The following is a 24,320-nucleotide window of genomic DNA, read 5'->3' on the forward strand; positions in this document are numbered from 1 at the left end:
CTTCCCACTTGTCCAGTTTTACCTCTGGTTATCAACACGGTGGAATTTTACCAGATACCATATGAAATGCAGTGTTCAGAAAAACCACTGTGCTCACTCATGGTTGTCACTTTTTCTGGAATCTAATGCTGGTTCCTGAGAATGTCACTGGTGTATATCAGTGTAGTCCACACCCCTTTATTATTTATTTAAAGAATTGCAATAGGATTGAATATAGTCTAAGTTAAGTTACTAAAATAAGCTGAAATACACAACAGCAGAATGTGTCTATTCAACAGTATTTCTCCATCGTCATGGTGGGATTTTCATGGGCCTCTATGCCATGGAGCAACTACAGTATTACATGTCTCAAAGTGGTTTTAATACTCAATATTTTAGCTATGTGATGCTGACCAATGTTTATTGGAAGCCTTTACAGTTTAGGGGGGAAAGAGAGTACATCCTCTTCTTTCTCAGCTGCATTATAAGACATTTGTGTGTGTGTGTGTGTGTGTGTGTATTGGTTTAACTTCCTGCCAAGATTCACTCAGTAATGTAATATGTATAGTTTAAAGAGCTACAGCTATAGCACATCTCACTGACATCTTTGATCTCAGAGACATTGATCCTCCTGTTGCTGTTAAGTAGCTGATTCCATGCTAACCTTAACAGCCTGATGATTGAGCACTGAGCAATAGATCACTTATGCTCTGCATGCGTTATAGCTTGTACTGGATGTGACATATATATATATAACGGGTGATTGCCTACGTTATAGATAGTTTGCAGTTGTTTATCTTTTCTTGTTATCCCAGTCCGTTTTAAACAAAAGATCCCTTCTAGAGTCACTTCTCATTTCTTACATGATTCCATCACATGACGTTTGACATAAAATGAGTATGACAAGGGTCACTGAATGATGTCAGATGATGGGTTTTCCCCTGCTCTTTCATAAATTGTTCTCAAACAACTCAGAAGCTTTGTTCCCGACTTGGGCTTCAGCACGACAGTTTTGCATTTGGATACTGTTTTACGTGGTATTGCTGAGAGTCTTCACAGCAAAGTGCATATTTTGAATATCACTGGAGGAATATGTTGGCTGCTGAAGGCTCACGGCATTTATAAATATAACTATAAAATATGGAGGAAGAAATTAAATATGATTTAAGGCTTATTACTCAGAAATCTGACACGCATCATATTTTGATATAACCATCATTTCAAGTGACCCAACCTTTATTAAAGAAACATTGTGCTACCTGCAACTTCCTCATGATTTACTCTCCATAAAAAAAATCATTGTATATATATCTGTGGACTCATTTTGATCATTTGGTCTGTTATTAACAGTACAGCACCTAAGAAATTTAAGTCAAGGGCCACTGACCGTATACTAAAGCTGTTTTTAAGCATTAGAGATTTCAACAAATGATACAGAAGTAAAGGACAACAATGCCCCCTAGTGACCAATGAAGACATGCACAGAAAAAACATCATCATTCAGTGTCACATCAACCCACTGCTGAAAGCACACTTGCTTTTTTCAGCACATGAATTGTTCAGATCACTAACAAGTTCTGTTTATTAAAAAAAAAAATCAATATAAAAAATCCAATACTGTGGCCTAAATACATCTATGGTGACATCATCAGTGCATTGTATAATTGAAACAAATATATTATGGATGTAATTTTACATAAAATGACAAGAAAAACTGAGTTGATGTATTCAAGTTCAACCAAAAACAAGACAATACTGTTCAAAAGTGTAAAAAAAAAACAAGTCCTTGAAAGAGGTCCATGTAAAACAGCCCAGTAACAAATTCAAATTCCTCAATTCATGTAACTGTTTTGTAGGAAATTCATAAAACAAGCACTCTGGTAGTTAAAAAAAAAATGAAGAAGTAGTTGAACTCAGTCCTTTAGAGCTCATCATGCTGGTAGGTGAATTCCCGCGCAGATATAAAACCATCTTTATCTTCATCCTCATTTTTGAAGATGTCCTCTACCATCGCATCATGATGTGTGTCATTAGGTGAGTATCCATGTTTCTCAAATTCCTTCTTCAGATACTCTTTCACCTGAAGTGCAGGGGGAATAACAATGACTGTTCACATAGCAATACAATACATCTGCAATCTTAACATATAAAGAAAAGAAGTTTATAGGAATTTCTCACCTCCTTTCTGGAGAGCTTCCAGTCATCATTGAGATCCATGTCCCGGAAAGACTCATGTGATCTCGGACCGTTTCGAATCTCTATGAGCTCAATGTCAAAAATTAGAGTACTGCTTGGAGGGATCTTGCCTGTAGACAAACAAAAATATTCATTTGAAAAAAAAAAAAAATCACAGGCAGGTTATGGTGGAACACAAATGGAAGGGGAAATTTGAAGCAACAGACAACACACTTGCTACCACAACTTTTAGAATAAAAATAGTTTGTTACTATACCTTTTCCTTCCTTGCCATATGCTAGAGATGGAGGGACGGTCAGCTTCCTGCGCTCTCCTGTGCACATGTTCTGCAGACCCTTATCCCAACCCTTAAGCACCTCTCGCATCCCAAGAGTGAACCATACTGGATTTTTATCCCCATGTTTGCGGCTGCCAAGAGTCACAAAGCACCATTTTTGTTTTTTTGAGAAAGAAAAGTCCAGAATGCACAGAAATGATAGCACAAAGTTGCACAGTAGGGTTCACTGGTTGCCATCAAACTGTAAGGAGAGGTCACTGGTACATGAGGACTCAATGGGCAATGGCCCGAATACTGACAAGCAGTAGACTGCAGCACAGTTTGGTCCATTAGATATATGTAATGGTTTTTACAGCTATAACAAGCAGTGACCCTAATGTGACTTATCCAGCATAAGGACCGGAGTGTCCAGCAATACATGCAGCACTATTACAACTTATAGATAGAGGTTACCTGGAATGAAACATGGTGCCATTACTCTCCAAGAATCCCTCGTAATGAACCAGAAGCATGTCTCCATACTTTGACTTGCGGTAACACATGAACGGTTTGTGTACAACTTCAATTTTCACTTCTGGCTCGGGCAGTTTTCCCCCATTGACAAACACAAACAATGAGGGGAATATCGAGAAAAGAGAAAAAAGAATCATTTTGACAGACAATGTCTCATTTACTCACAAATTTGACAAAAAGCTAATTAAACCCTTCCCATAAAATGCTGTACCCAAAATATATACATGGCAGGAATGCCAAATACGTGGCAGCCAACTTCAGCTACAAACGGAGCCACTGTACAGCTATTGGCCCTCCTTCCTCTACAATTGGATAAATTCATTAAGAAGCCCCGCCCAACGTGTATTCTCTCATTTTATTGGTCTTTGTTTGTATCAATCACCACTATTGACACCCACAAAACTTAAAACTCTCTGACGTAAGTGGGAGGAACGTTGTTAGCCTCTCTCGTCATCGCATAGATCCCCATTCACGAAAAAGTTTACGCAGTTTTATCTACGTAGCTGAAATGTAAAGCCGGGGACGTTACTCCGCAAACCACACAGGGCCCCGATGGAGTCGGTGCAATCAGCTGTGCATCAGATCTTGTTATGATAAACAAGTAATGAACGGCGAAAATACATAAATAAACAATGGAGGGAATGCTGTATAAGTGGACCAATTACATTAGCGGTAAGTTAGTCTCACGGTCTTTGTGGGTTTTCGGTTGTAGTGCTCGTTTTAAGGCAGCTAGCTAGCATGACAACGTCGTAGCGGACTTGTGTTGAGTTAGTTCATAACGCGAACAGGCAGCGGGGAGGCTGGCTTGAGCTACCGCCTGCTTTCAACTGTATGCACCACTTTGAATTAACTGGTTTCTGTGTGTCTTTACCTTACCAAGGTAGTTAGCTGTTTAACGAATGAGGAGTTATCCTTAATTTTGAAGTCTACACAGGTAGCGCTAGCTAATTTAGGTAGTTCAACCATCTGTCATCGTAATCTGACTTAACAACTGATTAGTTGCAGCTAACACAGCGTAAGGGTTAACTCTTTCCAAGTTTATGAAGCTGGATAAGTGTTTCTTTTGTTAAGTGATTTCAAGTATTGGAAACGTAAATATACGTACTTTTTGAACAGCGACGTGAGAGCAGTTACCTAACATCTGAATCTTTTTCAGGGTGGCAGCCTCGTTGGTTTGTGCTCGATGGAGGAACTTTGTCTTACTATGACTCTCAAGAGGATGCCTGGAAAGGTTGCAAGGGCAGCATTAAAATTTCAGTTTGTGAAATCCAAGGTTTGTGAAATCCAAGGTCGCACACTTTGTACGTGTTTCATTGAGCGTGTGTGGGTAAGGAAGTTCTACTGTTTTTTTGGGGGTGTAGCGCTGACAAACATGTCTCCCTGTTTGCTGCTGCGTTTTTAGTTCATTCCACTGACTCTACACGAGTTGACCTGACCATACCAGGAGAGCAGTACTTTTACCTCAGAGCCATCAATGCAGCAGAAAGGCAGAAATGGCTGGTGGCATTGGGAACAGCCAAAGCTTGCCTGACAGACAACCGAACAAAGAGAGAAAAAGGTATTAGGATGCCATAACATCCAAATCTGACATACAGGCTGTGTACAGGCTGTGCTTATACACAGCTATAAGTTGTTGTTAAAGTATTGTAAATTCCCAAATGTTGGTTATTTTGCTTTTATTATTACAGAGCTCCAGGAGAACACAGAGGCCCTGAAAACTAAGATGTCAGAACTCAGATTGTACTGTGACCTTCTTCTCCAACAAGTAAACAAGATCAAGGAGAATGATGAGCAAGGAGACACAGCGGAGGTAAGTTTAAGGTTCGGATGAGCTGATGAAATAAGAGATGCTGCGGTTGGTGTGAAACTTCAGTATAGGGTTGCCCATTTGCAACTAGCAAGACATCAAATTGCTGTGTGCCTATGCTTGTTAATATACCAGGCAAACAACAAATGTTACCACAAATAATTTAAAAAAATCTTTTGTTTTATAGATTTGAGTAGATTTTGTTTGCATGCTGTAACCAAACAACATACAGTGACTATAAAAAATATTGGATGTTTTATCCTTTAATTGTTTTTATAAATGGGATCATGGTCCATATAATTTGGCTATTTTGACAGTAATTTACATAAAAAATTGTCAAAGTGGAAACTAATATTAAAAATACATGATAAAATAAGTGATAAGGTGAAATAAGTGCATAAATAGTCACCCCTTCAAAGTGGCTGAGCTAATTCAATAGAGATACAGGCAATTGGTACTAGTAGTCTCACAATTAGTAAAATGGAGATCACCTGAGTGCAGTGAGTGTGTCTCAAGTGATTGTAGTATAACAACACCTGTGTCTGGAAGGTCCAGCCACTGGTTTATCAGTATTCCTGGCTACAGTTACACCATGAAGACAAAAGAACATGCCAAGCAACTTTGAGAAAAGGTTATTGAAAAGCATAAATCAGTCCAAGGGGGTGAATACATTTTTATAGGCACTGTACTTACCTGTCAGGACATTTACTTTAGTGTTGGGATATTTGGCAGTGTTTGCTAATGTGTATGTTTGTGTGTTTCTCTCAGACAGGCATAGACACTGGAAACATGGTGAAGTCAACATGCACCACTTTCCTGAAGACACTAGAGGAATGCATGCAGATAGCAAATCGTACTTTTAGTTCGGATATGGCAACACAGAGTCCACCAGGATCTCCCCCAGTAGCAGCCATAAAACCCCAAAAGGTACATTTTTCTCAACAACACTGTGACCAGTCATAAAAATAACAATCTAATATAATTAGTTTTGGATGGTTCGCAAAAATAAACATGTAATCCCTGTATGTCTTTTCCTCCCCAACAGATTAAACCTGTCAATCATCTAAATCAGAACCTTGGAGAACAGTAGGTTGTTTTTCTTATGTTATGACACAGTGCCTCAATAAATTGAGGCACAAATATGATACTCTATTAAATACTTTCAAACACCTAATTTCTATTTCATTTCTGTGTCACAATAGGCACAACTGATAATTATATATATGCTCAAAAGACTAAAACAACATTAACACAGTGCACTCAAATTCATTCCAGATGGAGCGATTTGGCTGAAACCTCAGGAGAAGCAATTGCACACGACGACCGGAGCCTTGACTCTGCAGCAGAGGGACCAGATGAATCAGATAGACCAGAACAGCACCCTTCCCTATCAGGTAAAACAGGTATCCCAGCCCCACTCACTTTACCTGCTGCAGAGCTCCCTGAACTGTAAGCCATTACTGCATTCCGTAAAGTAACGACCGCACAGCACAGAGGTCTGGTTGTTGTGTGTACATCATCTGAAAGGATGTGGATAGATTATTGACTTTTAGTGAGCAGACGATGATGGATGCCCAGTTACGTTATTGTATTTCCCTTAGCAATAACAAAGCCTTTACACATGGGAGGCTACTGCCAGTGATGGAAAATAAGATCAGTCTTTTTCAGTTCATTATTATTGGCTTGCCAGTAATACCTATACAACCTCACTGTGATAACAAAATACAATATTTAAAATTAATAAATTAAAAAAACATACAATGTATTGAAATTTGCTATTTGTAAGTTTATTTATGGGGTGGCCTGTAGTGATTTCCTTTAGTAAATATGAGGTTTTTAATGTAAAGTAGCACTATATAGGAATTAGGAATTGGTCAATCAAATCAAATTTAATATTTGTGTAGACAGATTATTTTAGCTTAATTGTTTGATAGTTCAGTATTAATTAGATAGTATTTAAATTTAGCAGTGAATTATGATTTTTTTTCCATAGGGGGTAAAACCCCCAAATCAAAAAGACTTTGCACTTCTAAAGTACACCAAGGCTAAAAATCTCTTGGTGCTGTCATCTTGTCGTTGCTGCTTTCTTTACCTTTACCCTTCACAGTACAGCACTTCACAAAGGGCAAGGCTAAATCACAGCTGGGTGTTGTCACAACTGAAACCAGTCACACCTTGCCACACCCAGCTGTGATGTTGGGTGACACACTTGAACCTTTTAACCCACAGAGGTCAGTGCTGCAGTACTTGCACTCCATACAAAGTTTAGTGTGGAGCATGTCTTTTAAGTTTGTCATACTACTGAAACTTACTGAAGTACTGAATGAAGGATGAGTGTGAGCTTTGTGTTGGTGTTTGCTGCCAGTTGTTAAAGAGAATAATTGTATGTGATGGTTGTGCAAGTTGACCAAGTGCCCCTTTCGCAATTTGCTACACCCAGTCTGATGAAAACTGGGGTTTAGACTTGCTTTGAAAGACATCTTGACTGAAACCATATGTGTATGCATGTTTGTTTTCAATCCTGTTGTGTGGTAACATAGATTTTATGTATCTGTTTGTCTACTGTCACATACAGACACTGAAGCAAGCAGCGCCAACAGCTCAGTCCACGAGGAGCGAGTTGATCCTACTCTATACACTACTCAGAATACCTCAGAGATTGAGCACTATGACCAACCAGCAGAGGGGGGTGAGGAAAATGAAGCTGATGATCAGAAGGGGGCAACACAAGAGCAGAAGCACAAAGTGGACCAAAGTCAAGAGCACGACGACAACAATGAGGACGCGAACGCTGTCCAGCCGCAGATTCAACGGGAGGCTGCTACAGACGAGCCTCAACTTGAAAACGAGACTTCCAGAGCTTCATCAGAGCCCGAAGACACAGAGCACGTGGAAACTTTCTTCAGCACAATGGGTCACAGGTATGAAAATGCTACTCAGGAAGGTCACATCCTTTAGGACACACTAGTTACTGTATGAAAAGTTACTATGATCGTCTGTGATAGTTCACTATTACAGTATTAGGATAAACCAGTTTAAGCTATATGTAGTACTTTTGTCTTTGAGGCACTGCACTTGTGCTGCATCTTTTGACTGAACTGCACAGTTTGTGGAAATATATTAACTGTATTACAGTGTTGCACAGAATAAATTAATAACAGGTTTGGGAAGTTTTAACTAAAATAAGTGTTTTATATTAGTGTGTTCTCTCTTGATCACATGACACAGAGGGGCCCTTGTCTGATATTTGGGTTTGTAAAATTTTTTTTTTTTAACATTTCACTCTGTATTTCAAACATTTTACTTTGTTTTTGTTTTTTTTAAGACCTGGAAGAGTGTTACTGAGCAACTGATTAGTGTGAATGGTCATTTGTGTGATATTAGGTTTTGAGGTGAACATTTTTATAATGAAGGAAAATCATTGCCTCATTTATCCAGTATTCAACTACTGTAGCGACTTCGCAGTCCTCAGAGTCACTGAGAGACAGAAGGATGGGCCCAATTGTCTGACGCGCTACAAAAAAAAATCCACTGAGACTTCGAACCTAAATTTAACAGTTTATTAACAAACAAAAGATAATCAACTCATAATAACGTGCTCTAAAATAAAACCAAAATAATCTCAGTGATCAAAGAAAATTAGCCGTCAACAAAAAATACGGTGTCCCACCCGCTCTCTCTCTCTCTCTCTCAAACAAAAAAAAGACCAACAGGTGATATCAACTAATATATAACCATGAAAAAACAAACAATATCTCTTAACTTTATTACTAATAGAAAAAATACGTAATACATTCATGGCTCCTACAACTACTAATTACAATATATGTATTTTTGTAGTTTGTCTTTTAACATTGGGGCAGTTTAAGACATTAAAAACAAACAGCTCTGAAGTTGTAGACGAGGTAGCAGACTAGTCTCAGGTATTGTCAGGCATAGGATTGCATGACACTGTGTGGATCATTTCTCTGGCTTGGTTTTGACGTTTGTACCCTTTTCTTTTTCTGTTTGATTTGATCAAATAAAAATTGAAATGGCATACATACCTCTAATATATTCTCTTGTTTGAATCTGTTCTACTTTTTTTTTTAGATTTAGTGATATAAGACTGGACGACGACAATGGTATCCCTACACAAGAGTTTTTGGACTCATGCTATGCAATAGTGCCTGTATTAGGTAGGCCGATCACTTTCAGTCTCTTCTCATTTCAATCTGCAACACTTCCTCTTTCTCATGATGCCCATTTACATCTGTGATTATTTGATCCTTTATAATCTTAAGAAAAACTACTTCTTTTTACTGTTGTGTGTGCATGCTCTGTCTTTCACATGGTCTATAATCAATGAAGCTGCAGCTTTTCTTTCTTGGATTCATCCATTCATTTCTGTCGTGCCCTCATTATTTCCTTCTGCCACTGTATGTCTTTCCGTAGCTTTATTTATTCTTTGTAGTTTAACAATCAGTCGCATGACGAGGTTTATCATTGCAATCAGCTCTTATGCGTTCTTGTAGCTGTGTGTGTCTTTGTCCGGGTGTACAACATAGAGATAATGGTGGTCACTCACAGTAACAGTATAAAGAAGTGCAGGACATGAAAAAACTTGTCCTAATATTTAGGGGGAGAGGTCGGGTTGTTGGTTATCAAGAATTATTTGGCGTTAGAGATTTGCAGTTATTCTTGAACAACAATGTTCAGTTGTAAGAAGGCCAGGGTAGTGTTAGTCTATGTTTTCTAATAACCAACATCTGCGCTGGTCCTGAATATACAGAGAGTGAGGTGAGATCTAACTGTTCTGTCAAAATGTTGAATTAATCATAACAAGATGTCTCTTGAATAATAACAGTCCTCTTTAGGTTTTAAAACTTCTGTTAAAGTCATAACATCATGCACTTTTTAAATAGCACATAAAAATTGAGAATCTGTAGTTCAGAAGCAACAAATGCAAGAAATGATCATAGACTCTCTTTTCTCAGACAAACTGGGGTCCACTGTCTTTGCACCAGTTAAAATGGATTTTGTTGGAAATATAAAGGTAAGTTCACACATTTTTTATAATTAATCAATTTACTGATCAAAAAAATAAGCAATTATAAAGCCATTCAATAAAAGCTGCTCTATTGTGCAGAACATATTGTGACAAACTTCACCAATCAGCGTAAGTCACTTACGATGTACCATGCAATAGGTCAACAGGGAGGGATGTTTTTGTTTTGTTTTTTTTTTGTTTTTTTGTTTTTTTTAAACAATATTGTGTGGTCCCATCTGGTTTATCTTTAATTAGCAATCAGACTCATTACTAATAATGGAAAATTTAATCTTTCACTTTTATGTCACTATATTACTTTGTCTCGTGACGCTCTAGAAAATACACCAGAAGCTGATGTCGGACCCTCACAGCTTCCCCACACTACAGTCTATTGTGCTGCATGAAGTCCAGACAGATGTCACCCAGGTGCGCAACTCAGCCACCGAGGCTCTGCTGTGGCTCAGACGAGGCCTAAAGTTCCTCAAAGAGTTTCTTTCAGAGGTCAACGCAGGAGAACAAGACATCCAGGGAGCACTAAGTGAGCCAAGTCGGACATACGCAAACGCATGAAATTTAATGCCTGTTCACTGTCAAGTTTCCTCATTGTGTAAGTCTTCTTTCACCCAGATAACGCCTATGGAAAGACCCTTCGACAGTACCATGGATGGGTTGTGCGAGGAGTGTTTGCTGTAGGTTTCCCTCACTTACCCCACTGTTTTCTCACATGTTGCTTTTACTGTTTATCTTTCATCTCCTCTGATGTTTGTCCCTGCTTAGAGTGTGACTCCTCTAATTTTTTTCCCCTGGTCTTTTCCCCAGTTGGCCCTGAGAGCTGCCCCGTCTTATCAAAGTTTCACCGCTGCCTTAGTGTCAAGTGAGGGCGACGAGCTGAAGAGCGGCTTCACCAGCGGCATGCACAGGGACCTGGACGTGTACCTCCCGGCCATGGAGAAACAGCTGGCCATCCTGGATGCCCTATATGAAGAATACAACCTGGAGTCTGATGAGGTAGTGTGAAACATGGAACAAAGAGATGATTCGAGTTCAAGGAAGGACAGAACCTGAGCGCAGAGGGCAGAGTAGTGTCTAACTGCTGAAGGAAGGTGCCAGATGCCAAGTGTATCTAGTGTACAAAATAATGTGAGCGTGTCCCATGTCGGTGTGAGGTGTTTCCAGTGGTTCTTAAACTCTACGAGAGTAGAGGGTCTAGGTTTGAAGAAGGTATTAATGTCTGTAGAAGCCCACTAGAGGCAAAGCAAGTATAAACAATGAAGACATTATGGTGTGATGAAATGTAGATTCCAGGTCTTGTTCAGAAGACCTGTGACAGTGTAGGGGTATTAAGCCCTGTTATGCAGACTCCAACCATAATTACTCATGGTGACATTTGTTTCTGGTGCACATTTTGTCGCTGTATTGTGGCTGTTTATGTACTGTACGTGTTTTAAGGTACATAACCACAAGGTCTTTGGCTCTACTTCCCTGAAGATCCTTCTTCTCCTTGAACTGATAAGAATGCAGAGAAATTTTTAAATCAAGATTGTCCTGTTTCATCGGATTCGTGAAACGAGGTGATACTTGAAACCAACAAAAAGCACTAAAAAACAATGTCAGATTGTTACGATGCCCAACATATGCCTTAAGTATGTGATGGAATAACATACTGGGCTGACTTTGAGTGTATTAGATAAACATTTTTCTTGCACTGACTGTTGACGTTTTAGTGGAAATGAATCAATATTTTTCAATAATTTTTTTTTCTTTTCCCTGAAATTTTAATCTGAAACCCGCAGTTTGACAATGTGTTAATTTGTTTTACACGGCTGACATTACTTTACGAGCTGTCGCTCTGGAGACTTTCCATGGGACCAAAAAGGAACTGTCATGTGAATGGCTTTAGCCTCCGCTGCCTACAGTACCACAACACACGAAAATGGAATCATACAGTGTATCTGTTAATGTCCTGATAACTGCTGAATATTTATGTGGACATCCTCTGCACAAACCTATGCATTTTCTCAGTGTCTATTTATTATGTCTTAAGTTATAACGTTCACATTAATGTCATGGGGATCATTTCAGTCTGGCTTTTGTGTGAATGTATGGGCATTTGTATTCCTAGAGCATGTTTAGTGATTGCATGGTTTTATGTATTAAGTAACATAGGTGCCAATGGAAACTGAACATAGGCCAAGGCCTTGAATTAACCAAGTAAATTAATAATCATAAAGGGGATAGATAGTGTGAGTTAAAATACATTGCTTCTCCTTAACCTTCAGCAAGTCTGCTTTACAGATTCCAGCGTTCATTTTTTTTTGTCCTCCATCTCAACCATGCAGAGTTCTACATGTACTTGAGTGTTGTTACCAGCTGTACTTAATACTTTATGATGTCAATTCAAAAATACAAAGGAAAAAAAAAAGAGTGGTAAGACACCTCCTGGCCAGGTTAAAGTGTGGCCATAGATTAACTGAGCCATTTGAACAAAGCAGGAACATCCTCATAGGGCTTTTTTTTACCGAGACACGCCCCATAGTATTTTTAACTTTACTCAGACTTTTCTTTAGACTTTTCAGGAATGCATACAGTAAAAACTATTGTACCACAAATAAGTCATTTGCAGCAGGTTTACATCTCAGATGTGCAATAGGCCAATTTCCTGATGCAGATATGGTCTGATGCTAATCCTGAAAATATGCTATTGTAATAGTAAACATTTGATTTTTTTTTCTATGAATGTATAGAAGATGCTATTTGATTTATACTTAATAAATAATAAATAAAGTTGTCTTAGTGTGTGTCAAATTTTCTTCCAGTCAAATATGATGTCTCATATTCTGGGTCAAACAGGAGCCCAGAGGTAGAACAACCATGTTTCTGTTTATTAGGCAATGTTCTGCCATTCACTCCTTGACATTTTTACTTGTCAAGGTATTTGAGCTTTGTGACAAACAAATCAAAGAGTAAGCAATAGATAGTAAATCTGCAGTGGCAGAGAGTTTTAAATCACCTTTGCATATCTTTCTGTGTGTGTAAAATTAGTGTTTTGCATGTGCAGCAATAGTATGTCCTCTGCCAGGACCACAGCACCCTGCATGCCAGCAATTCCTGCCTATAGGTCAGGGATTTTCACTTGGCTTGGGCCAACAGCTGGGTCCCTGCCTGCTTCCTGTCCCTGTGGCCTCCTTTGCATCAACGCTTGTGCCACAGCTGTAATGCTACACCAGCCAACCTGCACTAAAATAACCCCTTTGTTGGAAAAAGTGTTTGATTTCACCTCATTAACTTAATGCCAGTGAAAGCTCAAAATAGAGCCAGCTTCCTACAACTTTAACTCTGTGAACAGTGTCTTATCTTATCATATATAGCTTACTGGTTCATAAATGAATCAATAGAAAACTTCTATAGATTCTTCTGTGTGCAAAGCAGATCTTTTCATTAGGAATCAGGTTGCCCACTGCATCTCCAGCGACATTTAGTGCTGCACAGAGACATCTGTGGTACAAATCTGATTGACCTGGTTAAGGAAATGCATATGATGGGATAAATACACCAAGGCAAGCTTTTACTCAGACATCTCAGCAGACAAATTGTCCTGATGTGATTTAGCAAAGAAATACGGCATGCTAATAGAGTTACGTGGTCGCATCGAGCCTCAAACATCTCTGCTGAAACTCTGGCTGGCTGCCCGTCCCCAAACCTGTGTCACTGAGCCTCATCTCCAGGCACGGACTGAGCTCTGAGGGGCTTCATCGAGACAGAAACACAAGCTAAAAACCAATTGCGGTGTTGGAGTTCACTCTCTGTTTACTATTTAGTCCAACACAGCACTTTGCAAGGACCTGCTGACACCCTCTTTTTTACCACTTGATAGATATCTGTTTTTTGTTTTTTTTTACAGTGAGAGCTCTGCGCTGAGGGAACGTCAATAGCATCTCTGTCACTGCCTGTTGGCTTTTTGCACTGCTCCCAATCACTGTCACCTCTTTCTCACAGCAGACAGGAAGCAAAGCTGCTGACAAACCCCTGACCAGACTTCAAAGATGCATGTGTAAGACAGAGCGAATGATTTAAATTCCCATTTTATTTTCAGTCCTTTTGAAAACTGTCCACAACTACTGTATAAATCATATCAGAAGAATGAAACAAAATGAACCTTCACTATCCCAGTCACAGTGAATATATTTCATAAAGCCTTACAGTACATTACCACATGCATGTTATGGTTCAACATTGTTGTGCATACACAGTACAGGATACAGCACAGCAGCACAAGCCACAGGCACGACATTCAACGTGGTTCCTAAACGGTACTTGAGCTTTGTGCATGGCACAATTCATCACTATCATATAAAGATTGTCATACATACATACATACATAGCTACACTCTGGCCAGAGCAAGACTGACATCTCTTAAGACACCTGCTATGCTGATGAATGCAGTGATTTACAAAACAGTGTTTGACAAAGTGTAAGCGTTTCACAATTATTAGCACGGTATCACAAGCATGCAGACACGATATAGTAACAGTCTTTATCTTTCGATTGCTTTTACTGAAGAGTCGTTTTATAACACCCGACTACGTCTAAGTATGGCTGAGAAAAGGTCTCCCTTGGCACTGCGAGTCATACAGTAGCTTGTGGAAAATGTCAGCTTATATCGGCAAAGTCATTTTTCACCATTGGTGCCCAGCACACAGCGGACTACATCTACACTGTTAAGTTTACTGTTGAGTTTCTCTGTTGCTGTATATACTGTAAGACAGAAAGACTGGATAAAGAGGTATTAGAGTAAATACAGTAATGACCATAGAACAGACTGGAATTGAAATTCCTCTCCCTTTAGCAGCTACAGACTATTCCAGCCTTTCCTGTGCAGTGAGAAAATTAAGAACATAACAGTTTCAAGCCTTCACATACAGTGTATTTCATTTCTCGTTGAAGCACAGGGAAGGAACTCCGTCGTACCTACAGGACTGCACTCTGTCGACCCATTTAAAGCTCTCATTTGAGTTACCTGTGTGCCTGAGCGTACAGTCACTGTCTTTTGATTTACAAAGAGAGTTAGTGGAGGATGCCTGTGAAAGGTGCTGTGTGGAGCTACATTGCCTGTTGGTTCCTGAGAAGTTTTTGAATTTATGAAACCTTGTCCAGACTCTGGATGTCCCTGTCAAGTACGGTACCATCACAAGGTAATAACGTCCAGTCAGCCTCTGAAGTTTCCCAGGAGCTGGGAGACTTCTAAGTGCAGCCTCCTGGTATAACAGTCTCACTGAAATATTACAAGTGCATAATTCATGCACCGTATCCACTTGTATCTCCATCTCTAACCATACATACTGATAATACTATATGCCTGGTTTTACCTTTATGACTGAAATTGATGATGTGATATTGAGAGTATACAGTACAAACCGTGTTGTGGCAATAACAGATAAACTGATTATGGTTACATGCTTGGATAGCGACAGCTGCTGTCATGGTCTTAGTAATCCCAGCCTCATGCAAATGCTGTGCACGGTCACTCACGCTGCAGTAGAATACCTGGGGTCATGGCTCTGGATGTCCTACTGCCTCTCTTTCTCAACAGTAACTGGGTCAAGATTAATATGACTCAGGCCCAGCTACTGCTCCTCTGTAACATCTCCTTCTGGCACTTAATTAAGTCTCTGCACGGCTGTCACACAACTGTTGCATCCAGAAGCTGTTTGGGGTCCAATCAGGCGGTGTGAGGAGGCCCGTCTTAAGTCCTGCTTGTTAAGACAGATTGCAGTTGTCCTGTGCATTTCCTATGTGTGGGTTAAAGGCTTTCGCCTCCCCTGATCGAATTTATATCTCCGGGGGAGCTACGTGGCATCTCAGCAGCAATACGGAGGAGTTATAGATGTATATATATATAGATGTAAGTTTTGTTTTGCTTTCGTCATAGAATCATTGGCTTCCTCTTCCTTCAGAGTCTCTTGCTTGGAGCATTATTGTTCTTTGTTTTTTTGCATGAAAATATTCCTGTTTAGTGTCAAGCAAAAAACACACAGAGAATCCCGCTGCACTGCCCAGCTTCCTCCTCAAGTGAAGTACTTGCAGTTTGTGGAGTCAATAACGCAGTATGGTGTGCACTTGAGGTGACCATATGACCTGCAAATAAGAGGAGGGAGAACCTTAGCTCAGTTTTACATGTCAACAAAACACTTGTCTTTTGATGCGGCAAAGAGCTTTGTCCACAAATAGTTGTTTACTGAGCTTACCCTGGAAGATATGAATTACATGTCTGGTATCCGAAGTCTTTTCCATCACACTCCTCGGCCCCCTCATAGCGATATCCATCTCCACAGTAGGCATGTTTACACTCTGTGGTAAGGGGAGACAGCAGAGGTGGAGGGGTCATGTTATATGTGCACAGCAAAGTACAACTAAGGGGCTATCGAAGACCACCTAACATGGACGCATGACTTACTGACGCAGCCGTCAGTGACGACTCTATTCCTGTCATCACACTCTTCGCCGCTGGAAATCTGCACTATCCCGTCACCACAGTAACCTTCATCATCAGGTGCGTTTTCCATGGACTGGAACGGTGTCAGCTGGAATGGAAAAGTCTTTAACAAAGTTTAAGAAACAGAGTTTAAAAAAAGAAGGAAAAATTTGACTGTGAAAAAAAAAAAATAATAATATTAAAAAAATAAAGTTAAAATCAGATTTTGTGATACCTGGATTGGCAGCCAACCATCAATGTCTTTGAAATAGAGAGATCTCTGGTCTTTGCGGAATGCAAGTGCATTATCGGTGTGAAGGCGCTCCAGTTCTTCCTCATTGCTTACAACGAATATCTGAGTAGAAGGCAAAGAGAGAAAATCTGCTGCAATGATTTCAGTATTTAGTGCATTTTGAATCATAAGGTTGAATCCCATTAGAGTGCAATTTGGAAATACTGAGCATCAAAATTTTATGTCCTGGCTGTTAATATGTGTCTCAAAGCAATGTCTATCTCTCCACTAGGTGTACTTTTATCTTTTAGTACCTTTTATCTTTAAATAATGAACTCAAAACTTATTAAAAACCAAATAACCCAAAGATTTCTAAAATTTTATATGTGAAAATAACATCTAGTTGAATAATAACAGGCTTTATTAACACATACAATATATACAAGCCCGAAATTATTCATACCACTGGCAAATTTTGACTTAAAGTTACTTTTATTCAACCATCAAGTTTTTTCTTGATTGGAAATGACACAGGCGTCTCCCAAAAGATAATATGATGACGTACAAGAGGCATCATTGTGGAAAAAAACTGTCACAGTCTATGGGAAAATCCAAAGCTCTATACCATTCCAAATAGTCCAAGCTGTTCTAAAGCTTCCTAATTGCCCTGATTCATTGGGAACAGCTGTTTTAATCAACAGATGAAGAACAGCAGCTCTCTGCAGTTGGTTTGTGGACAGTCATGGCTAAGACAAAGGAGCTCACTAAGGACCTGCGGCTGCGCATTTTGGCTGCTCACAAGTCAGGAAAGGGCTATAAGGTCATATCTAAATGTTTTCAAGTTCCAGTGGCCACAGTGCGAAGTATTATTAAAAAATACAAGACGATCCCACTGTGGAAAATCTCAGAGGACGTGGTTGGAAGCCAAAAGTGACACCTGTGTTGGCCAGGAGGATAGTGAGACAAGGTAAAAAAGGTAAAAGGTAAAAAAGAATCCAAGGATCACCACCAAGGCCATCCTGGTGAATCTGGGCTCTGCTGGTGGCAACATCTCAAGGCAGACAGTCCAACAGACACTGCACACTGCTGGGTTCCATGGACGCAGACCAAGGAGGACACCACTTCTCCAGATAAGGCACACAAAAGCCCTATTGGCCTTTGCAAAAGCACATCTGGAAGGAAGATTTATGGTCTTCTGATTTATGGTTAGATGAAACAAAAATTGAATTGTTTGGCCACAATGATGTAGCCTTCATTTGGCTTAAAAAAGGAGAAGCCTTCAACCCTAAGAACACCATCCCCACTGTCAAACATGGTGGTGGGAACCTAATGCTGTGGGGGTGTTTTTTCAGCCAATGGACAAGGGAACCTAATCACAGTAAAAGAAACCATGAAAAAAGAGCAATACATCAAGATTCTCAACAACAACATCAAGCAGTCTGCAGAGGAACTTGACCTTGGGCACCAGTGGACATTTTAGCACGACAACGACCCAAAACGCACAGCAAAAGTGGTGAAGAAATGGTTAGCCGACAAAAACATTAACGTTTTGCAGTGGCTCAGACAAAGTCCTGACTTGAATCCAATTGAGAATCTATGGAGGGAGCTAAAGATCAGGGTGATGGCAAGGAGACCGAAGATGAATGGGCAAAAATACCAGTGGAGACATGCAAAAAAGCTGGTCAGCAATTATAGGAAGCATTTGATTGCTGTAATAGCCAATAAAGGCTTATCTATTGATTATTGAGATTTTTTTCCACAATGATGCCTCTTGTACATCGTCGTATTATCTTCTGGGAGATGCCTGTGTCATTTCCAATCAAGGAAACATTTGCTGGTCGAATAAAAGTAACTTTAAGTCAAAATTTGCCAGGGGTATGAATAATTTTGGGCTTGACTGTAGATTTTGCTAGACATCCTTATTTATTCTCACCGCTGGTACTCTGGGATAGTTTCCTCTGGAAGAATGATCATCAAATGGTGAACTGCTGAGAGAGCTGCAGCTACACTTTCCAGGAGGCCCCGGAGGGCCTCGTGCACCCTTTGTTCCAACCATGTAAAGACCTAAACATTGGCGGAGAGAAAGAATAAAATCATTATTGTATACAAAGGCTCCCAGAAGTAAAAAGCAACCACAGGCTACATGTTTGCTGCCAAGTACCAGAACGCTGGAGGCTCAGGGGGCTAAAGAGGAAGTGTTGTTGCATGAATGTAGTGTGTGAAAGAACACGCAGTACCTTTGATTCATCTATCAAGAGGCAAACACAATCAATTTAATTCACAAAGAAACCTGATCAAGATAACAAATGTCACTTTAATTATGTGGTGACATAATATTTGTAAAACTGCAGGGAGGCTCGCCATCTGTGAATCCATTTTGGCCACATGATGTCATGAAGAGAGCATCTTGTTTCACTTCGGGAGATTAGATTTCTCTGGTGCTAAATAAGACTACCGGTGTTACCTCGCACACTGGTCTAGAGTGTGCTTCCTTTTGCTGATGGGGATGTTTTCTTCGCCTCTCATTGGCAGCACAGCTTTTCACACACTCTCAGAGAACAGAGAAGGTGCAGAGCCACATGCAAACCAGTCCCTTTAAAAAAGGATGTACGTTCATGCCCTGAAAAGGTAAAAGGTCTCACCTGTGGCAGGGGAACCAGGAGGACCAGGGTGGCCTTGAGGTCCCTGTGGGCCTGCAGGTCCCATAGGACCAACACTGCCTGAATCCCCTTTCAGTCCCTGAGACACGATCAAAACAAAACACAAGGTGGTCAGAATTAAATAATTTCTTTACAGAATGTCTCACAGTGTCTCTATTCACCCACAAACCCTTAAGACACTTGCTCAGTGTCTCTCCTGCTCTCACAGTGTCTCTATAATGTGCACTTTCGAGTTTCATTCTTACTGTATTATCTCTATAAAAGATAACATCTTTCCTGTGTTCAAAATGTCCCATCGCACACTAAAAATTGAGGCACAAACACCTCACCTGCTTGCCTCTCTTTCCTGGTCGGCCAGTGGGTCCTCTGTTTCCTGAGATTCCAGGTTCTCCTTTTGGACCCATTTCTCCCTGTGCGACAAATCACATCAACTCAGCACTCAGTCAGTTCAGTCAGGTTTTGAAACTTGTGAGTTCTGGGTAAGAAATTCTTGAATGTGTTGCTCACTTTCTGTCCAAGCATCCCTGGGAAACCCATTGCACCCTGTGGACACAGAACAGTAGATGATAATATCATGATAGATTTATGCAGTGTATATATACACAGCTGCTGCTTTAACATTTGCAGTGACACCACTGATACACTCTGCTCACCTTATCACCTTTGAGTCCAGTCTCACCACGATCACCTCGAGAACCCTGATAAAGCAAAATACCTACTTTAAATAAATATATACAAAAAAATATATTTTAAATGTAAAAGGAAATCCATTCGACAACTTTAAACGTGTATGTACTAAATTATATTTAATAAGATGGTCACATACCTTTTCCCCTTTATAACCAGGTAAACCCTAAAGATCAAAAACACAAAATATCTGAGATGAAACTAAATAATGTGAAAGAGGAGATCGCCCAACTGTCATCAGTGTAGGTCATATGTAGATCATACCCTTGGCCCAATTGGTCCTCTGGCTCCAGGCAAACCCATCAGCCCCGAGTCACCTTTCTCACCCTGACACAGAGGAAGACAATAAGAATAAGTGAATAATAAATAATAAATGTGGATTGGTTTCATTTTTCGGACATGCGCCCCAAATATTACCCCACCCCAAAGAAGACATAATACAGAATACAGACTAGGTTTAATTATTATTTCATCTATATGGAAAAGGTTACATAACAGATTATTTCATTGCACTAATGGGTACACAAATCAAAACTGCACTCATCTACACTACCTTATATCGGGACTTACTAGTCTCAAGTCATGTCCTATGTTTTATCATCTATGTCATGAGGTCTGACTTACTCACTTTGGGCCCACTTGGTCCTGGCCATCCAGCTGGTCCCTGCTTCCCAGGGAGTCCAGGAGGACCCGTTCGACCCTTACAGAAGACATCAATTTTAACACATGATGTGAGACACAGAAATACCTTATAAAAGCCTGATAAAGCAACTGCAGCTGAAGTATCAGGGTCCATTTAGCCATGTTTACTTTGAAGAAATCTACGTCCTAGATTTGCTGTACAAGCTGGCAGCCTGCTTGCTATAGTATTTATCAGACGCTGCTGCACATGTAGGGGGAGAATGACTTTAACAAGCCCTGTCACATTGCTCTCTTTAATTAAATGATGTGCTGTATATAGAACAGGAGTCCCTGCTTGTGGGAAATAAAATGATTTATGACCTGGCTGAAGCACTAAGCTAAATTGCACCGCAGTGCTGCAAAGCTGCTCGGTCAGGCCACCAGCCAGTGAAGCTCTCCCACCGGGCCGCTTTTACTGTTCAACCACAGCGACTGATCGTTGAGGAGGTCACTTCTCTTCTGCCTGCGGTGATCAAACCCTGTGTCCTGAGCTTTCAATAAGGCTGTGTGGGCTCATCCTCCCTCCCCTCTCTAATAGAGAGGGGAGGGTCATCTGACAGGGAGGCACGATGCTGGATGTCTTTGAGGGGTCAAAAGGGAGGCAATATGTCCCCCTTCTGTGAGAGTGTTAACTCCCTCTGCTATCAAAAGAGCCCGTCTCAGCAGCTCTGTACCCCTCTCATCCTGTCAGTGTGTGTGTTCTGTCTCCTGTCAAGGTTGTACTCGCACACAATTTCTTGATGCACACAACCAGGCACAGGCAGTGCTCTGAGTTACAGCTAGCAAGCGAGCAGGCGGAGGCACTATATCTCATTTTTGAGTAAATCCACTTAGCGGAGAATATGGAGTGATTAATGGAGACTCACCTTTTGCCCAGGTCTTCCAATTTCTCCCTGACGACAGGATGTGGAGGAGGGGGGGGGGACAAGGACGGCAGTCATTTAATATACTCCCAGCAAGCATCTTTCACTCATGTGCAACAAGTCAATTCAATTTTGGCTTACAAAATAACGAGTGGATTGTAAAACATATAATGACCAACTTAAATGAGATGAGGCTAGAGGAGTAAACTGCTCACCTTTTCTCCCTTAGGCCCTCCTACCCCAGGTAATCCAGGTGGACCCTGATGAGCATTAAAAAACAATAAATTCATAGCATGTGCTTATAAATCCCACAGATAGCCATCTAAATTACTTTTATTGTCCACAATATCCCACCACAATGTCATGTCCGCTTCTGGAGCCCCCACAGCTGCAGTTTCAATTAGCTGAAGGCTGAGTGGCCACTATTGATTTAAAAGTGCCTTGTGGGTTCTCTTGATATACTGAAATGCTGCTGCAGTCAAGCTGATGCTGTAACAGCCTGAGATGGGCAAGGCAAACACAGCAAAAGCTTTAACAATCATTTGGCAAATCTGTTTTTCACTAATGAAACGCTGGGCTAACAGCGGAGGAGGTTGGGTTTTTTACAAAAACCTATTAAGCCAAAATGTCTTTATATCTTTCATCACCAGAGTACACAAACACATGGACACATGCTTGTGTTGGTAATGCCTGGAATTTACGCGACACAGTATGCCTTTCCAGGCAGACAGCTCTTCAAACAGTTTCTGAGAATGATGTGTGGCGCACTGGCAGGCGGTGGAAAAAGGCTATTTGTGTCTCAGCTAAATGTAGAACGTTAATGGGCTGCTGTGTTGCATGGGCCAGAGAAATCCCCATCCCCTGCTCTGCAGGAACTCTCACGTTGGAGAGGAGATAAGGGGTAATGTGCTGCTGGGGTACCAAATCTTAACACCTCAAATCTACGCAGACCCCAAACATGAAATAGTGACAGTCAGATTTAGCTAAACTGGCAGTGAATCCTAATCAAGTAAAATTGTGCAATGTGTATTGGAATTGTGAAGTCCCACATCTACAGTACATTATTACTGCTGGGATAGTGATGTTTGGGAAGAGTCTGGGTCCTACCTGAGGTCCAGGGGGACCAGGAGGCCCAGGGGGGCCTTGGGGACAGGGAGAACCATTATTTGAAATGACTTCATCCTGTGAAAATGGAAAATATAAATAAGATACTATATTTCTTTTACAGATTTTGAAAAATGGCAATTAGAAAAAGGAGGATCAACAGATTTTTACTGACTTTACAAAGTTTGTCCAAGAACTTAAAACCTGAATTTCATCATGAAACTTCTGAAACCATCTGAGTTTTTTAAACTGTCTGATTCAGGGTCAAAAGGCAGTAAGAGTGGGGCAGTCTCGATTTCACCCAAGGACATATTAATAGTCAGATATTCCACAATAGAAAGTCACATGACTTTGACTCACATGAGTGTGGCGGCGCCAAAGCGAAGGGGGTGGAGGAAAGAGTGGGGGTGGAGGTGGACTCAGTAAACAGCATGGGCTGAATCTCTTCTGCTGTTCCTGGGATCTGAGAGCTGTGCAAGGTGATCATGCAGTCAGACACTCGGGCGATGAAGCCAGATCATGTCAAACAGTACAACTGAATGTGAATCCTGACCTCTTACATGCTTAACTCGTGACACATGGACATGCAGGGACAACTAAGGTACATACAACGTGACACAACAAATCTCCCACACATACAGTAAAAGCTGGACAAATCACAGAGGTTAGAACATGCAGGGGCAGCATAAGTGACAGGGAAACAGGTGCAAACTCTCAAATCATGACACCCGTCCAGCAGAGTTCCTAAAGCTGTGCCTCTCACTGAAGGACTGGAGCTGGTCTCGCTATTTATAGAGGCATTTCCACTCTACCTCATGCACAACAAGAAAATAAAAACAAGTGTATTTTACTAACATAATGAGCCCAAATGAATCCCAAAACTTAACATTTGGTATCCATGATGTACAGCTCTACTACCAGAGCATGCATAATGCTGTATGTACAGTACAGTACAGTACACACACACGCGTACATGTACACACATACAGTCTCAGGATTACAATTCTCTTACCTGCTGGGACTGAAATAAAGCTATCCAGAAAAGAGGACTGAGCCAGGCCACAGCAGCACCACAGTGGCAGATACAATCCAAGTGTTAGAAGAGTCATGCTGCTCTAGACAGTTGCTTGACTTTATTTCTGAGCCACAGCAGCCCTCACACGCTGCCTTTCTCTGTGCCTCTCTCCTCACTGTCCTCTCCCTCTCTGCTCGCTCTGCTCTGTCTCCTTTACGCCCTCAGAGGTACGCCGACCAATGCCCATTAAATCTTTCCTCCGCATCAGTGTGCGCTAAAATTACAGGAGACAGCCCGCCAGCTGCTTCGGGTGCCAATATTCGATCTCTACAACTGCAGGGGGTGCCTTTTGTTGTCTGCTCTCCTCTCACTTCTCACAGACTAACCCACACTGGGATTTTCTGCAAGAGATTTAATTAGGATTCAGCATTAAGGTGTAAAAGTGCATTTGTGCGTCGTGTGACAACTTTCATTTAGTGTATCAATCTTCTGTGTGTATGAATTTGTTGTGCTTTTTTTTATTTATTTATCTTTTAATGCATCCCACCGTGCATCATGGTATCCATTTAGTTCCGGACAGATTGGTTTTATTGCCTAGTCTGTCCCACAAAATTAAGTGTCTGCATTTCCAAGAAGGCTCTTTGGGGGATGGGAAAGCTGTTAAAAAAAAAGAAAAAAAAAAAAACCTGGAATAGAGACAACATCCTTCTCAAGAGCACTTCAGCTATAATGATATGAAAATTATTCCATTTTCTATTCATGCACCTTGATGTAAACTAACACACCAACATCTAATAAAACTAA

General features: G+C 40.7%; 3 protein-coding genes across 6 annotated transcripts; 1 reads left to right on the forward strand and 2 right to left on the reverse strand.

Moving 5' to 3' along the window:
• Window positions 1–1,202: 1,202 nt before the first annotated feature.
• On the reverse strand, window positions 1,203–4,164 carry fkbp14 (FKBP prolyl isomerase 14). Of its 2 annotated transcripts, XM_041044638.1 has the most exons (5): window positions 4,071–4,164; window positions 2,906–3,026; window positions 2,432–2,583; window positions 2,158–2,285; window positions 1,203–2,059 (listed from the first exon to the last, which is right to left on the reverse strand). In XM_041044638.1, exons 2-5 carry the CDS (start codon window positions 2,992–2,994, stop codon window positions 1,901–1,903), a joined length of 528 nt encoding a protein of 175 aa, XP_040900572.1. In that variant the 5' UTR covers window positions 2,995–3,026; window positions 4,071–4,164; the 3' UTR covers window positions 1,203–1,900. The 2 variants fall into 2 exon arrangements, with proteins under 2 accessions (XP_040900572.1, XP_040900571.1); XM_041044637.1 differs by lacking the exon at window positions 4,071–4,164 and having other exon boundaries at window positions 2,906–3,529.
• plekha8 (pleckstrin homology domain containing, family A (phosphoinositide binding specific) member 8) lies at window positions 3,504–12,273 on the forward strand. 2 transcript variants are annotated; one of them, XM_041044634.1, is made up of 13 exons: window positions 3,504–3,637; window positions 4,122–4,238; window positions 4,368–4,523; window positions 4,654–4,775; window positions 5,541–5,699; window positions 5,818–5,858; window positions 6,048–6,175; window positions 7,348–7,693; window positions 8,865–8,950; window positions 9,749–9,807; window positions 10,138–10,339; window positions 10,429–10,490; window positions 10,621–12,273. In XM_041044634.1, the coding sequence occupies exons 1-13, from the start codon at window positions 3,598–3,600 to the stop codon at window positions 10,816–10,818; spliced, it is 1,716 nt and encodes a 571-aa protein (XP_040900568.1). In that variant the 5' UTR covers window positions 3,504–3,597; the 3' UTR covers window positions 10,819–12,273. The 2 variants fall into 2 exon arrangements, with proteins under 2 accessions (XP_040900568.1, XP_040900570.1); XM_041044636.1 differs by having other exon boundaries at window positions 6,048–6,166.
• A 1,611-nt stretch (window positions 12,274–13,884) lies between these two features.
• On the reverse strand, window positions 13,885–23,687 carry colq (collagen-like tail subunit (single strand of homotrimer) of asymmetric acetylcholinesterase). 2 transcript variants are annotated; one of them, XM_041045425.1, is made up of 17 exons: window positions 23,514–23,687; window positions 22,862–22,971; window positions 22,505–22,579; window positions 21,613–21,657; window positions 21,401–21,427; window positions 20,482–20,553; window positions 20,118–20,180; window positions 19,993–20,019; window positions 19,820–19,864; window positions 19,674–19,709; window positions 19,496–19,576; window positions 19,149–19,245; window positions 18,440–18,570; window positions 16,510–16,629; window positions 16,257–16,383; window positions 16,048–16,150; window positions 13,885–15,937 (listed from the first exon to the last, which is right to left on the reverse strand). In XM_041045425.1, exons 1-17 carry the CDS (start codon window positions 23,608–23,610, stop codon window positions 15,868–15,870), a joined length of 1,326 nt encoding a protein of 441 aa, XP_040901359.1. In that variant the 5' UTR covers window positions 23,611–23,687; the 3' UTR covers window positions 13,885–15,867. The 2 variants fall into 2 exon arrangements, with proteins under 2 accessions (XP_040901359.1, XP_040901358.1); XM_041045424.1 differs by having other exon boundaries at window positions 16,257–16,398.
• Between the last annotated feature and the right edge of the window lie 633 nt (window positions 23,688–24,320).

The sequence above is a fragment of the Toxotes jaculatrix genome, chromosome 8 (genome assembly GCF_017976425.1).
Source record: "Toxotes jaculatrix isolate fToxJac2 chromosome 8, fToxJac2.pri, whole genome shotgun sequence".
NCBI lineage: Eukaryota > Metazoa > Chordata > Actinopteri > Toxotidae > Toxotes > Toxotes jaculatrix.